Genomic DNA, 14410 nt, shown 5'->3' with positions numbered 1-14410 from the left:
TGATGGAAATTCATTTCTCGATATAATGTGGTTGCTAGGTGACCAATTGGTTCCTAGCCACGTAAAAATATCTAATCCTTCGGGCCAGCCCTAGGAGAGCTGCTAATCAGCTCAGTGGTCTGGTTAAACTAAGGCATACTTCCTCTTAGGGTATCTTAGTTTAACCAGACCACTGAGCTGATTAACAGCTCTCCTAGGGCTGGCCCGAAGGATTAGATATTTTTACATGGCTAGGAACCCATTGGTTACTTAGCAACGGGACCTACAGCTTATTGTGGGATCCGAACCTCATCGAGAAATGAATTTCTATCGCCAGCGATAAATCCCTCTGATTTCGCGTTGGCAGAGCCGGGAATCGAACCCAGACCATGAGATCGGTAGTCGAGCACGTAACTGACTCGTCCAACGAGGACCATAGAGGAAGTAAAGGAAAAATACAGAAAGAGGGCCCACTTATTATAAAAAATGAATAAATAAATTAGCAAATAGATAGAAACGCATGAAAATTCAAAAATAGTATTAGGGTGGTAATGCATTGCACCTTCGTTTCAATTTCTCTAGCTCCAAATGCAAGACATCCTCTGGGAGGCTGTTCCACAATTCCACGGAGTGAGGAATAACAAGGGAATCACTTTATGAACGTAGAATCAGAGGAATTTATTTCTGGCGATGAGAAATGAATTTCTCGATACAATGTGGTTCGGATCCCACAATAAGCTGTAGGTCCCGTTGCTAAGTAGCAAATTGGTTCCTAGCCACGTAAAAATATCTAATCCTTCGGGCCAGCTCTAGGAGAACTGTTAAGCAGCTCAGTGGTCTGGTTAAAACTAAGGTATAATTTTTTTGTTCACTTTATGAAACCCATCAAACTCTCTAATTTGATGGTGTAAGACAACAGTTATATTTCCAAGACAGAATACGTTATGGTATAGTGGTTATTGTCATGGTATGCCACCCAGCTGTCGCGGGTTCGCGTTCCCCCCTCAGGGCGTTGGAAAATCATGGCTCTCTGTCACGATCAGTTAGTTACTGCTGCGGTGTGGAGCCTCCGGTGGGAGGTTGAAACCAACATTCTTTGGAAGATTGGAATGCATAACAATGACCCCCCATGTATGCTTGTTCCGTGTGAATAGGTTTCAGCTACTGAAATAATTATAATAATAGATAATAGCCTTGTTTGTATTTCCGATGCAGCAATAATCAGTTAGTCACAATCAAGCTTCCCTTCGCAGTCTACATGTTCATTAGTCCGTGACTTAATGACTGAGTAATTTCTTGGGAAATCTATTTCGTTTTTAAATCCTAGATAAACTATTCAGATCGGTCATTGTCGTTTCTTTTTAAATCATCGATAATAATTCTTGTTTGAAATATTCCAGGTTTTTCTCTCCCTTTCTCTCGCTCAGATGAGAGAACCTTAAAATATTATATTCATCAGTCGACCTCCTTCCCCTGTTTTCTTTTCCCCATTCCAGCAAAGTCACAAGTTGGTTTAAACTTTAAGCAATAGTCGTTTTATGAATGGAATCTGTCCTTACTGCCAATAATCTAGTTATTTAGTCCGTGTATTTGCAAAGTTCATCAGGGCATTTTATCATAAAATAAAAATAATAAGCTTTAAACCTGTTCTTAGGCTGTCAATCATTCATTGTGAATTCGGTGTGGCTTTTGTTGTCCGAAATCAGTTCTTTGTGTTCTCGTTCAGGGTTAATCCTGACTTCTCGTGCCCTCACTTCTCTTCGGTTGTTTTGCTCTCTTTCTGGAAAGAACTTTTTAGGATCAACCCCACCACCTCTCATTGGTTATGTCCAACGGCAAGTTTGTTTTTCTTTTTTCGTCCCACGGTCGATTTCAATGCTCATACATATTCCTTTGTTTGGGTCTTGTTGTTTTCATTCCAGTGGATTTGTGAAACGTTGCTTCCACCGATCACAACTCCCCTACTCTCCTACCCAGTCACCCCCCCCCCCCCCGCCCCCGACCCACCCACATTTTTTGTTTCAGTCATCAATGAAACTTGTTCGCTGATACAGGAGGTGATCTGGAGGCCAACCTCTTCTGAGTAAGTCCAGTCGTCGTTCGTCGTTCTATAATGGCATTGCTTTGTACCTGGGTTTCAATAGATAGAAGAAGAATATAAAATTTAGGCCAAAGGCCAAGCGCTGGAACCTATGGGGTCATTCAGCGCTAAAACGGAAACTGGTAGTCAAAAGGTTTGAAAGCTGTAACATGAGGAAAACCTCGCAGTTGCGCTATGAATAATTGCTAGGAGAGGGTGGAAACTAAGATGGAAGAAATAGAATGTAAACGAAGTTACAGCAAAAGAAATGAAGGGGGCTGCAGCTTTGGGCCGAAGGAACGCTGCAAAGAACCTTAAGTAATACCTACAGTGCACCGCAGAAGATGTACTGACGGCACTAACCCCGCTAAGGAAGGATTCAATAGATGATGTAAGAGAATGAATAAGAATGCTGATGACGCTCGTTTGATTTAAGCTACTAGTATCAGTATCATGCGCTGGTTATTGCTCTTTTATGAGCACTTCGGACAGCCACTTGGGTTTTGGGCGTGATGGCGAAGTACTTGCTTAAGCAGGGCATGATAGGTGAGCTTCATCGTAATCCATCTTGCCAATCATAACTCATTTTTCAGATACCCGCTGAAGCAATGAATTGCAGCCTTTCTAGCTGTGACATTGATATGCCGTTAGATTTACCTTAACAACAGGTAAATCTCTACACTTCCTACCGATCCACCCTTTTTAGGATCTTTGTTTATGTGTTTTCGGTCATCCCCCAACGGGCTTGTACTAAACCCGCCGCAAAGGTGGATACGCACCCGGATACAACCCTTGGGGGTCAATATCTAGGAAAATCCCCTTTTTTCTTACAAAGATGATGTGGCAAATCACTCGAACTTTGTCCCATTTTCATCTTACTTTTTTTTATACGATTCCCAGCTTTAACTCATTTCTGTTCTCCTTTCATGTCACCAATACAGCTCTCGTCTATCTGACCGATTGTCTTCATTCCTTCACACACACATGAGGTTCCAGGCGTCAGCCTTTCTCAGGGAAGCCAATTCACAATCACCACCTCTTTATTTTTTTTGCAAAATCCCAGAGAAGACCATTTCCATTAATCGGAAACTCTTTCCAGCTACCTTCATTTTCACGCTTCGCTGACTGCAAAGTGGCAAGCTGCGGCAATTCCCCGGAAAATGTAGTCGTCATTGAAGACTTGAGGTGTCTGGCAAAGATGGAAATTCTCATCGCGAGAAAGGGACGACCAACCTCCACTCTTTTCACTTCCTCTCAAGTGTGGCCCTTGACGTCACGTGGAATGAAATGGAATGGAATACAGAGTTCAGGCCAAACACTGAGACCTATGAGGGCATTCAGCCCTGGAATGGCAATTGAGAGTACGTAGGTTTGAAAGGTGTAACAGGATGAAAACCTCTCACTTTTAAATAATTGTTAGGAGAGGGTGGATGGCAAGATGTAAAAAAGATAATATGAAAGGAGGTGCAGTAAAAGAAATGAAAGGGGTTGCAACTTGGGGCCCAAGGGATGCTGCAAAGAACCTTTAGTAATGCCTACAGTGCACCCCGTGAGGTGCACTGACGGCCCTTGACGTCGCGAGCACAAGGTGATGAGTCACGTGGAAAGAGGAACGCGTTGTGGTCAATTTTTCTCAAACCGTTTCTTTGGCCCTCACTGATACCCACCCGACCCTGGGTCTCTTTTCTCCGGTGCCCTCATGATACTGGCACACTGCAGGACAACGTCGAATCCTCCCTTTCAAGAAATACAGAGGGATAAGCATGAGACGAAGAGTAACTCTTCCACTGATTTCGACTGCTTATTTAACAACTTGCACTAAAGATGTTATGAATTGTGTATCACACCACAGCCTCTGTCTTCAAAGATGTTTCATTCATTTTTTCATTTTATTTTTTTATGAAATAAAATCTTTTTGTCTTATTTTTACTAATTGGTTTTCTAGTTTACATTCGCTGAAAACTGACCTTAGCCCTGTGTTTCAAATCAAAATGTTAAATAAGAAATGGGGTATCATGACAGAGTCCCTTCCATCCTTGTCCGAGTCATTACTGCTTGGGATTTCAGAGATGACTCCCTGGTGGTGGAAATTTGTGATCTATTCGCCAGTTTAACCATAGGAGATTTATGGAAAGTAGCAGAGGAAACAATCCTCTGGTTGAGGCAATTAGCCAGGTCTTCTGGGCGAATTATTCCTACACTGGCCTTCATAAACCACGAGTTTATGACAGAATCCATGAGAAGTAATAGTCACAATTACTGACCGATTACCCCTTGTGTTCTAGTCAAGCTTGATGGAGTCTATATAAAATCCTCTGAAACAATACTCAGAGGTAATTGGTTGGCAAGTCCTTTTTTGAGGCTTATGTGACATCATCTTGTACCGCAGGTTCGTTCATTTCAACATCAAGCATAGCAAGAATGGACAAAGCATTTAAAAACGAGGACAGACAATGTAATGACAGTGACATAGGAGAGAAATCCCACCAAAAACAAAACTTCTAAACTTGATACTGTTTCCCAGTGTAGGCATGAAGAGACAATCACAACAATTTTCTAACTTGCCCCAGTACAGACCTACTGAAGGACAGGGATCCATAGTAATTGGAACCAGTGATACAGACATCATACCCAAATTCACTTCAATGCAGTTGTTTTTTTATGCAACAACCAGGCAGGCCCCTGCATGAGGCAGTTCTATGCAGAAGACCAGATATAAAAAGACATTTAATCCTGGCTTTCCACGCTTCCAGAGTGTGATGTTATTTGGCAATTCTATTACAAAGCAAAGACGTCAGTCTGGCATGAAGAGTTCATGTGAATATATCACGAGAACATTCACAATACCCAAGCAGTAGCTGTCTGAGGTGTCAGATAGTGACTACAACCTCTGAGGAAAGTTTGTGGTCTTTATACATGATAGTTCCAGCACTGCTTCAGCAGTTAATGAGGTAAAACTTACCCTGTTCTTAAGAAAGCAGGGAGCACGTGACAAAATATCCACGACATGATTTTATCAGGAATGAAACGCATGGGCACAAAGATGACCGCAACTGCTAGGAACAGCAAATAAATCAAGCCTGGTAGAATGTGGAATCCCTTATGATCTCCATTTGCAAGAGGAGTTGTGCGGAGTGCCAAAGTGCTGAAGTGACAGGCCCGGAGGCACTGATCTTCGAAGTTGCCTTTATCTCATTTGACTGTGTAAACTTCTTGGCGTTTATGAAATGTCATCGAGGCTTTATCATAGTAGTACTGGTGTCAGCATAGTACACTATATTTAATAACAAACCTTCGTACCTTCGGCCCCGAGCTGCAACCCCCCTTTCATTTCTTTTAATCTTCCTCCATTCATATCCTCTTTTCCATCTTACTATCCACCATCTCCTAACACTTGTTTCATTGTGCAACTGTGAGGTTTCCCTCCTGTTACACCTTTCAAACCTACCTACTCTCAATTTCCCTGCCAGTGCTGAATGACTTCATAGGTCCCAGTACTTGGCCTTTGGTTTAAATGCTATATTCCATTCCACCAAACTTTCATAAGAGAACATTTCAAATATTAGCTGTACTCTCTCATGGAAAGAAAAACTAGATGAACTATCGCAGCAGAGTTCGCTGAAGTAAAAATGTTTGTATGAATATTTCCACTTAAATTATTTGTTATTGACCTTTCTCGTACAAGAGCCTCATTTTACATTATAAAAACAACATAGACCAAAAAATATTTTATAAGTGATTTATCGCTATATCTTCCTTGTGCTTTCATGGAGCATGTTGAATATTCACAAAATATCGTTCCGACTATCCTTATGAATAAAAATCATTAAACGCTTCCATAAGAGCACCGTTGTCGTTACAATCATAGCAGTAAAATAGGCCCCACTCACTTTAATATCATAGACTTCCTATGAGAAAACTGCAGGTATTAATAGAAGAGAATGAATAGCTTCCCAGATAAAATCACACCAGTTCATAACTTCAGAATAACAACTCTTCTATTCATTTACTAAACGACCAAATTTGGACGTCTTTCCTCTGGAGAGGCAGAATGACCACTTCCGGGATATTAAACGTTTCAAATCCATTTTGCAGATCATTGATAGTCAATACACGATAATCTTTCATAAGTTTACAAAGTAAGAACTATATTTCGCATCTGTACAGTCAACTGCAAACTTTTCCATAAATAAAGAAATGCCTCTTGTCCAGAGTAATCAAATCGAAATCAGCTTAAAATTTCCCTCTACTGCGGTCTATATCAACAGTACAATTCAGATTATTTGTTACTCATAAAAGACTAAAAATGAGTAACATCAATATAAAATGCCCGATATTTATTATTCTCTTATTTTACAGGGAAAATCGTACACTTAATATAGTGGAGTTTCGGGTCAATGTTCAGAGCTGAATTATAACCCATTTCTATCAGTTTTAGCAGCTTTTCAATTAAGCGGCTGATAATTATGCCATTTCCACGGTTGATAGCAGCATTTGAGCTTTGAATTCCCCAACAATCAGTCGGTTTTAATTATAATGTTCGATAATAAAAAAAAAAGTCTGATGGTTGGGGAATTCAAAGATTTTTATCTCTTTCTTTCTTTATTTATTTATTTATTTATTTATTTATTTATTTATTATTAATTTAATTAATTTATTTATTTATTTATTTATTAATTAATTTATTCATTTATTTATTTATTTATTTTTCATTTTTTGGTTATGTTTTATCTTGCTGTATGGGAGTTGTTATGAGATCAGTGGCCTTGTTAAATTATTTTAAAAATAATTATAATAATATGATCATCATTATTATATTTGATAACACCCCGTGTCGCTCGCTCTTCGTTTATCCTTTTTGCTACACAAAACCTAATTTAGTATTACAAAAGCAATAGCATGAGTACTACACATGATCTCTTTCTCTTCCCGGAATCATAATAAATTACAGAAACGCTTCGATTACACCAACACCAACCGTGGCTGAAGCAAAGGACTTTTCCTAAGGTTGGCAAACAGACAGGGCTGTTAGAACGGTGGCCGGATATAAAGTCACAAGGAAAAATAGTTAATTTTGGCTAGGAAAAAATCACACGGAAAAAATAGTCAATTTTGGCTGGGAAAAAAGTCACATGAAAAAATAGTCAATTTTGGCTGGGAAAAAAGTCACATGAAAAAATAGTCAATTTTGGCTGGGAAAAAAAGTCACAGGGAAAAATAGTCAATTTTGGCTAGAAAAAAATCATACGGAAAAAATAGTCAATTTTAGCTGGGGAAAAAGTCACAGGGAAAAATAGTCAATTTTAGCTGGAAAAAAAGTCACAGGGAAAAATAGTCAATTTTGGCTAGGAAAAAAGTCACACGGAAAAAATAGTCAATTTTGGCTAGGAAAAAAGTAACAGGAAGAAAGTCAATTTTGGCTAAGAAAAAAGTCACGCAGAAAAAATAGTCAATTTTGGCTAGGAAAGAAGTCAGGAAAAACTAGTCAATTTTGGCTAGGAAAAAAGCCACAGGAAAAAATGGTTATTTTTGCCTGGGAAAAAAGTCAGGAAAAAGTAGTAAATTTTGGCTATGAAAAAAGTCACATGGAAAAAATAGTCAATTTTGGCTGGAAAAAAAGTCACAGGAAAAAATAGTCAATTTTAGTAGGAAAAAAATCACAGGAAAAAATATTCAATTTTGGCTGGGAAAAAGTCACAGGAAAAAATAGTCATAATCTACGGTGGTAGATAATAAAGTCACATGGAAAAAGTCACAATGTTTCTTGGAGGTCATCATCTTTATGATGTTTACAGTCTTTTGTTTGTGTTTTAAACGGGTTTGTACTGAACCCGCCGCAAAGGTGATACACGGATATATCCAGGGTTAAAATTTTGTGAGACTTTTTTTCAAGTGATTTTTTTCTGTCACTTTTTATCCGTGACTTTGTTTTACCTGGATTCGTTTGAGCAGACGAATCTCTACGTGCGTGGCTTTTCTCTGTGAAATATCAAAGGCTGTTTCTCGTCTGGCAAGCACCATAAAAAAAAAAAAAAAAAAAAAACGAAGCCGATGTCATGAACGATGAACCTCCAAATCTGTCATTTACAACGTGACATGTTACGCAGTGCATCTTACGTCGTACTATGATAATGACGTTATGGAACACAATAGTAAGAAAAAAGTAAGAAAGAAAAACTATGATCTAAATCCTGGAATCATTTCCGGTAATTAAGGAGAAAGTGATTGAATCGCATAGCACCTTGAGATTATGAATGACTTCCTAGGCACATAAATGCTTATACCCTTGACAAAGTTTCCACTCTTTCCTTGGCTGTAACAGAGTCTCCTTCTCATCCATTCTTTCAAATGTTTTGCTCTTACTGACACTAGAGAGACCTTTAATACATTTGAATAAAAATTCAGATCCATCCATTTTCTATCAGCCACAATTACCTCTTATCAAATAAAAATTCAGGTCTATACATTTCCTATCAGCCAGACCTACCTCTTATTGAATAAAAATTCAGGTCTATACTATCAGCCAAAAGGACCTCTTTAACCTCTGGGCTTCTCCGCACTTTCTGGATGCGGTTCCATTTGAGCGGGAAATAAGCAAAGCAGCTTTCACCTTCCGTGATAAGATTCAGACCAATGAGCGAGGAAGGATCCTCCACAGCCAAGACCCACAAACACACTTCACCACAAACTCGGCCCTTAGTTCCATCCAATTCGCCTCATACTCGCTACAGACATCGAATTCACATGCTTCCGACTAAGTCTGACTCGACCGATTGCACTTTTGCTTCATATGGTTTCAGCAGTGTTCGCGCTCTAGGCTATATATATATATATATATATATATTATATATATAAAAATATATATATATATAATATATATATATATAGATATATATATATATTATATATAGTGTATATATTGTAGCCTAGAAAGTGATAACCGCAAAAACCTTGTTACGTAATTGTGCTATGGGGCCTAGTCAGCCATTGTCAAATCCATCTGAAATCGATAGTCATATGCATGTATGAGGTGATTGCCACACACGCGCCTGCACATGCATATATATATATATATATATATATATATATATATATATATATATAGAGAGAGAGAGAGAGAGAGAGAGAGAGGAGAGAGAGAGGAGAGAGAGAGAGAGAGAGAGAGAGAGAATTTAATGATAATTTTTTCCAGAAATATATGGATTTATTTCGTACCCATAGTGACCTCCTAACCCTTCGGCTTCCTCGCACAGTTTCTGATAAGCATATAACTAACGACAAGCATTTTTACCTGGATTCGAACTAATGCACGAGAGGTGATGGTCCAGCAAGGAGGAAAAATTAACTACTTCCCGAAAGGACGGACTTACTACGCCTATATAGTTTAGCTCTTGCTCATTGGCCACAGTGGCCTTTTAACTACCCGACTTTTCGCACTTTTTTTTTTTGGATACGCTGATTACCACAAGATTATACAGATACATATATATACATGTATATATATGTTCATTATTTTCATATATTTAATCGCACACACACACACATATATATAGATAGAAGATAGATAGATATGCACATGTATACATACATATACTACACACACACACACACACACACACACACACACATATATATATATATATATATATAATATATATATATAAAGGGTTTTTTGCCACGAAGGAAAAAAAACATAATATGTGTGTGTGTGTGTGTGTGTAGTGTATGTATGTATACATGTGTATACCTATCTATCTATCTGTCTATCTACGTATATGTATGTGTGTGTGTGAACTTTTATTGTATAGACCGAAGTATTTTCTATTCGCAAATATTAAGCTATAAATTTCGTTTAATATCCAATTCACTATTCCGCTGTAATACAGTGACTGTAATACAGTTGGTATCGACTCTGCCTTACATACGCCTGTCAAATTGAAACCTTTGATGATTCTACCTGAACGAACTACTTTCGAATTTCATTTCCAAATTTGGCGACCAAGCATACTTCTACCATGTACAGTCTTTACTTGCATTTCTAGAATACTATTCCTTCACCGAGTCAGTAAAAAAAATAATAGTGTTGTCATAAAGAATATGTAGCTGAAAATAACTTGCTGAGATATCCTCTTTCTAAATGTTCGACTGCAACCTGTTCTCGACTAGTGAAATAATATGTCAGGTTTTTTGCGAAACGAATGAAAAACTGAAATGTCGAACGCCCTTATAAAATATACCCATATGACTTTTCTTGAAAAAACTTACAAAAAAATTCAGGTCGGCATTGAATTCATAAACGTGAAACTTTTTCATGGTAGGAAGAAGAATAAAAACTTGAAATTCTCCGCGGTTTTTTTGTGTCGGTAACAAGTATTAGAGGGATGGCAATACGTTGCTGTGTGCGAGGTGCTCCCGTCTTCCCAAACGCATCCTTCGGAGCAGAAGAAGGGAGTCTTCAGGGCAAAAGGGGTGTGGTCGCTTCTCGCAGAGGTCTGTATTTCTCTCGACCCTCCCCTCCCCTCCCCTCCCCTCAGCTCTTCCCCACCCCCATCCCCGCCCTGTGCATCTCACTGGATTCCACTGCATCGCCTTCCACCTCCTCCTCTTGCTTCTGACGCAGGTCCCAGCTCCGTGCACTCTTAGGCCAAGTTTTCCTTCGCGAGGAATTGTCGGGCTCGTATTCGATTTTGTGGTGATACTCTCATCAAAGTCATCTTCATTGAGTGATGCAAATCATTCATGGAATGAGACTCTTTTTTTAGAGTAGTTTTTGTCTACAGCATTCATCGTTGAGATGAAGGCAAAGCTTTCGATGTCAACCCATGACGGCGCCTCCCGCAAAATCTGGAGCGTTTCTCGATTCTACAATCACTGACTCAAGCACCCAAAGCGCTCTGTTTTTTCTTCTTCTTCTTTCTTACGTTCTTTGTTCTCTAATTCTAATACGACTTTTTACTTGGTGCATATGGTTGTTCCCACAGTTTAGTAACTACGCTGTGAATCAGGTCCTCGTTTCATTTCCTGTTTTGGTCCTAACCAATTAAGAGAACTTCATGAAAAGCTGGCGATTGGATCATGAGAAGATACAGATAAATCTCTTACTTATAGATTGAAACTCGATTTTTGGCTCCGGAAATGAGAGCATAATACAACACAGAGTATTGAATCACGGTCAGTTTCAGCATTTTCTACGATCTTTTTCCCTGATATTCAAAAAATACCTAAGCTTGAGTTCAAGATGGCAGAGACTCGTGGGAAATAAGGGAATCAGAAAATGAACGGTTCTATCATGCTGGCGAGTCGCCTCCGCTAAGGCAAGAGAGGAGAGAGAATCGAATCTTTTCCGTGAGTTTTGCTCCATCTCGGCTCATTAAAACGCTATTTTCACGCTTCATCTGGAACGCTAGATGGAGAGAGAGAGAGAGAGAGAGAGAGAGAGAGAGAGAGAGAGAGAGAGAGAGAGAGAGATTAAAAAAATCAAATAAAAACCAATACAAAAAAAAGGAAATGAAAGTTAGCAATGACTTGTCATGCAAGAAGACCTGGCCTCCCGGTCACAAACTGAGAGGAGAGGGGAAGGGTGGTTGGTTAGGGGTGGGAGGGGGTAGGATGAGGGTGTGGCCGAGGGAGGGAGGCCTCTCCGCCGCCCTAGCGTCGTACCTCGCGTCCTCTGCGCCGAGTGATGAGAGCCGGGAATGAGGGCCGCAAACTGGACCTCCACATCGACCTCCTCCTCTTCCACTTTGTCTCCGTTCCAAAGGCCGCCGACGAAGGTTGTGCCTCGCATCCTGAAAGCATTGGTCAGTATGAGACAAGTTACACTTTCATAGTTATAGACAGAAATACATAACACACAAATGTCAAAGATTTAGTCACCCTTAAGAAAGGGAGATGAACCTATAATTGGAGGTACAGACAGCTAAGAAGCGTTACATTACATATTACACAACACACCGTCCTTTACCAATCCGTCTGGGAATCCTTATCGAGTTACAGGAGTTACTGTACAAGAAAGATGAAAATCTTCTTGCGCAAGAATTAGATGCAGGAGTTTATTGACCACGTGTTTTGCAAGTTGCGCCAAGATAAACTTTTGGGATTTCTGTCGCCATAACCTGACTTATTCTGCGATAAGTTGGGATGTCGGTATTGTTATTTCTTATAGCTTTACATAAATTTTAAACGTTCAACCTTTAGTACCGTATTTTACAGGCATATTTCGTCCTTCCTTCTTAACCAAAATTAGAACCCCACGCGCACACACACATGCACACACATACACACACAACTGTCAGAAAGCTTGTTTATACCATTAAGCGGCATCAGAAGAAATTGAAGACGCCAGAGACTCGCTAATATTTCCGCCAAGTGAACTGGATTGAAGCATTCGCTTAAAGATGGCCACTGCAGCATCATTCCAAACTGACCGAAAACCAGGTCACATACTGCCGGCCGGCTTCGCGAAAAGATACGCCGTTGGACCGTTCAGATGCGCAACGCTGGGATGAACCATAGTAGATTCACATCAGCCGTGCATTTGATGTCTAGGCCAGTCCCTAGACATCAAATCTTGATTGGCTGTTGATAAGCCAATCACAGGGCTGGAAACTCTCAGTCTCTCGAGAGAGTTCACATAGGTAGGATGTATGTTCCATCTCTTCTGAGGTATAGGTCTTTCAGGAGAGACTGAGAGTTTTCAGGAGAGGTGGAACATATATCCTGCCTACGTGAACTCTCGAGAGAGACTGAGAGTTTCCAGCGTGTGATTGGCTTATCATCAGCCAATCAGGAGCGTCGTGAGGGAAGGGCCTAGATCTTCAAATGCACGGTTGATGTGAATCTACTATAGCCAAGTAGTACAACGAACATTATCGTGAAGGCCGACCCTCACTCTAACATCAACAAAGCCGATTACGAAAAGTACTGATATGATGAGCAACCTGAGTTCGTAGCCGTGAAACCTTGAACAGATCGCAAAGCTACTATGGTAATGGTTTATACGTTGCACGGAAATGATCTATGGGAAGTACAAAAAGTAGTCCCGGATACAAGGATAGGATAGGAATATAAAATTTAAGCCAAAGGCAAAGCGCTAGGACCTATGAGGTCATGCAGCGCTGAAAGGAAAATTAAGAGTCAAGGAGGTTTGAAAGGTGTGACAGGAGGAAAACCTCACAGTTGCACTACGAAAAATATTGTAAGAGAGGATGGATATAGGATGGAATAAAGAGAATATGAACGGAGGTACAGAAAAGGGAATGAAAGAGTTGCAGTTAGGGGCCGAAGGGACACTGCAAAGAACCTTAAGGAATGCCTACAGTGAACCCGGAGTGCAAATTCCTGAGATGTATGCTAGTATTGCAATAGCCCCGGTTTTTTTGCTTTTCCAGGTTAGGTTAAGGTAAGAGTCGTCATTTGGTTGTGGGAAATGTAATGAGATCATTTTCAAGAAAATTCTATGGTTAGTGTTTGAAATATGGCGTCCCGTTTTTTTTTTTTTTTTTTTTTTTTTTTTTTTTTTTTTTTCAGGGAAAGGTCCCGGTACTCGGGGAAACAGTTACACAGGATCTGCGCATAATGCAAAAACGTTTTTGGTAGGGCCTTCTTCCTTCTATGCTTATATCCAAGCCATAACTCATTAAAAATTTGCGTTTCTGTCTACAGTAGGGTCATTATATCGATTCTATATGGTCTAACAGTTGGGTTGGAGACTTTGACATTTATTACAAATTTCCAAAAATGACTTGTGGTCCTCTCTTTTAGACTCTGCACACATTGCTTTTCTGTTTCAACTTCAGAATAGTAGAAACGATCCAAATGATCTGGAATTGCCTCATGAAAGGCCTAGTGCAAAGAGACGTTTTAGCACAAACTGTGAAAACTACAGGGGAAACTTCACACATATAGTGATCGCTAAGGTTGCTAAAATCAATCTCCTGTGTAAATGCCTTAAATTCAGACAGCTTCATGATAGAAAATCTGCCTAGAGAAAGCACTCGTGATGCCCCTTTGAGAGGTTACTAGTGACACCAAGACCCTGACATTCCGTTGCTGAACCACTGGTTCATGCAACGTAAAAACACCATACAAGCAAACAAACAACAAGACCCTGACATCACCACCCATGGCTATGGATACAAACACTGGAGGTGTTATAAGATCTGTACTTTGTGCACGTACAGATTTTCAAATGACAATAACAGAAGTTCTTGTTGATGACCTATCAGTGAACCAAAAGCTACCTTCTAGGCTGTTCTTCCATGGTAATGTTCTAGGACCATTGCTGATTCTAGCTTTTACCAGTGGCAAGATTGTTTTAAAAAACAATAAGAGGATCAATAAAAATGACGC

General features: G+C 39.7%; 1 protein-coding gene across 3 annotated transcripts in view; it reads right to left on the bottom strand.

Annotated features, from left to right (window-relative positions):
• Window positions 1-14410, bottom strand: part of LOC135224567 (protein dimmed-like) — a 97290-nt gene that overhangs the window by 25335 nt on the left and 57545 nt on the right. For all 3 annotated transcript variants that reach the window (XM_064263677.1, XM_064263675.1, XM_064263678.1), the window contains exon 3: window positions 11720-11847. In XM_064263677.1, coding sequence (XP_064119747.1) covers window positions 11720-11847 — 128 coding nt within the window. The remainder of the gene's footprint in view (window positions 1-11719; window positions 11848-14410) is intronic.

This window comes from Macrobrachium nipponense, chromosome 12 (genome assembly GCF_015104395.2).
Source record: "Macrobrachium nipponense isolate FS-2020 chromosome 12, ASM1510439v2, whole genome shotgun sequence".
Classification (NCBI taxonomy): domain Eukaryota; kingdom Metazoa; phylum Arthropoda; class Malacostraca; order Decapoda; family Palaemonidae; genus Macrobrachium; species Macrobrachium nipponense.
The sequence above is the reverse complement of the archived record's forward strand: the minus strand, read 5'-3'. Positions and strand labels throughout refer to the sequence as shown.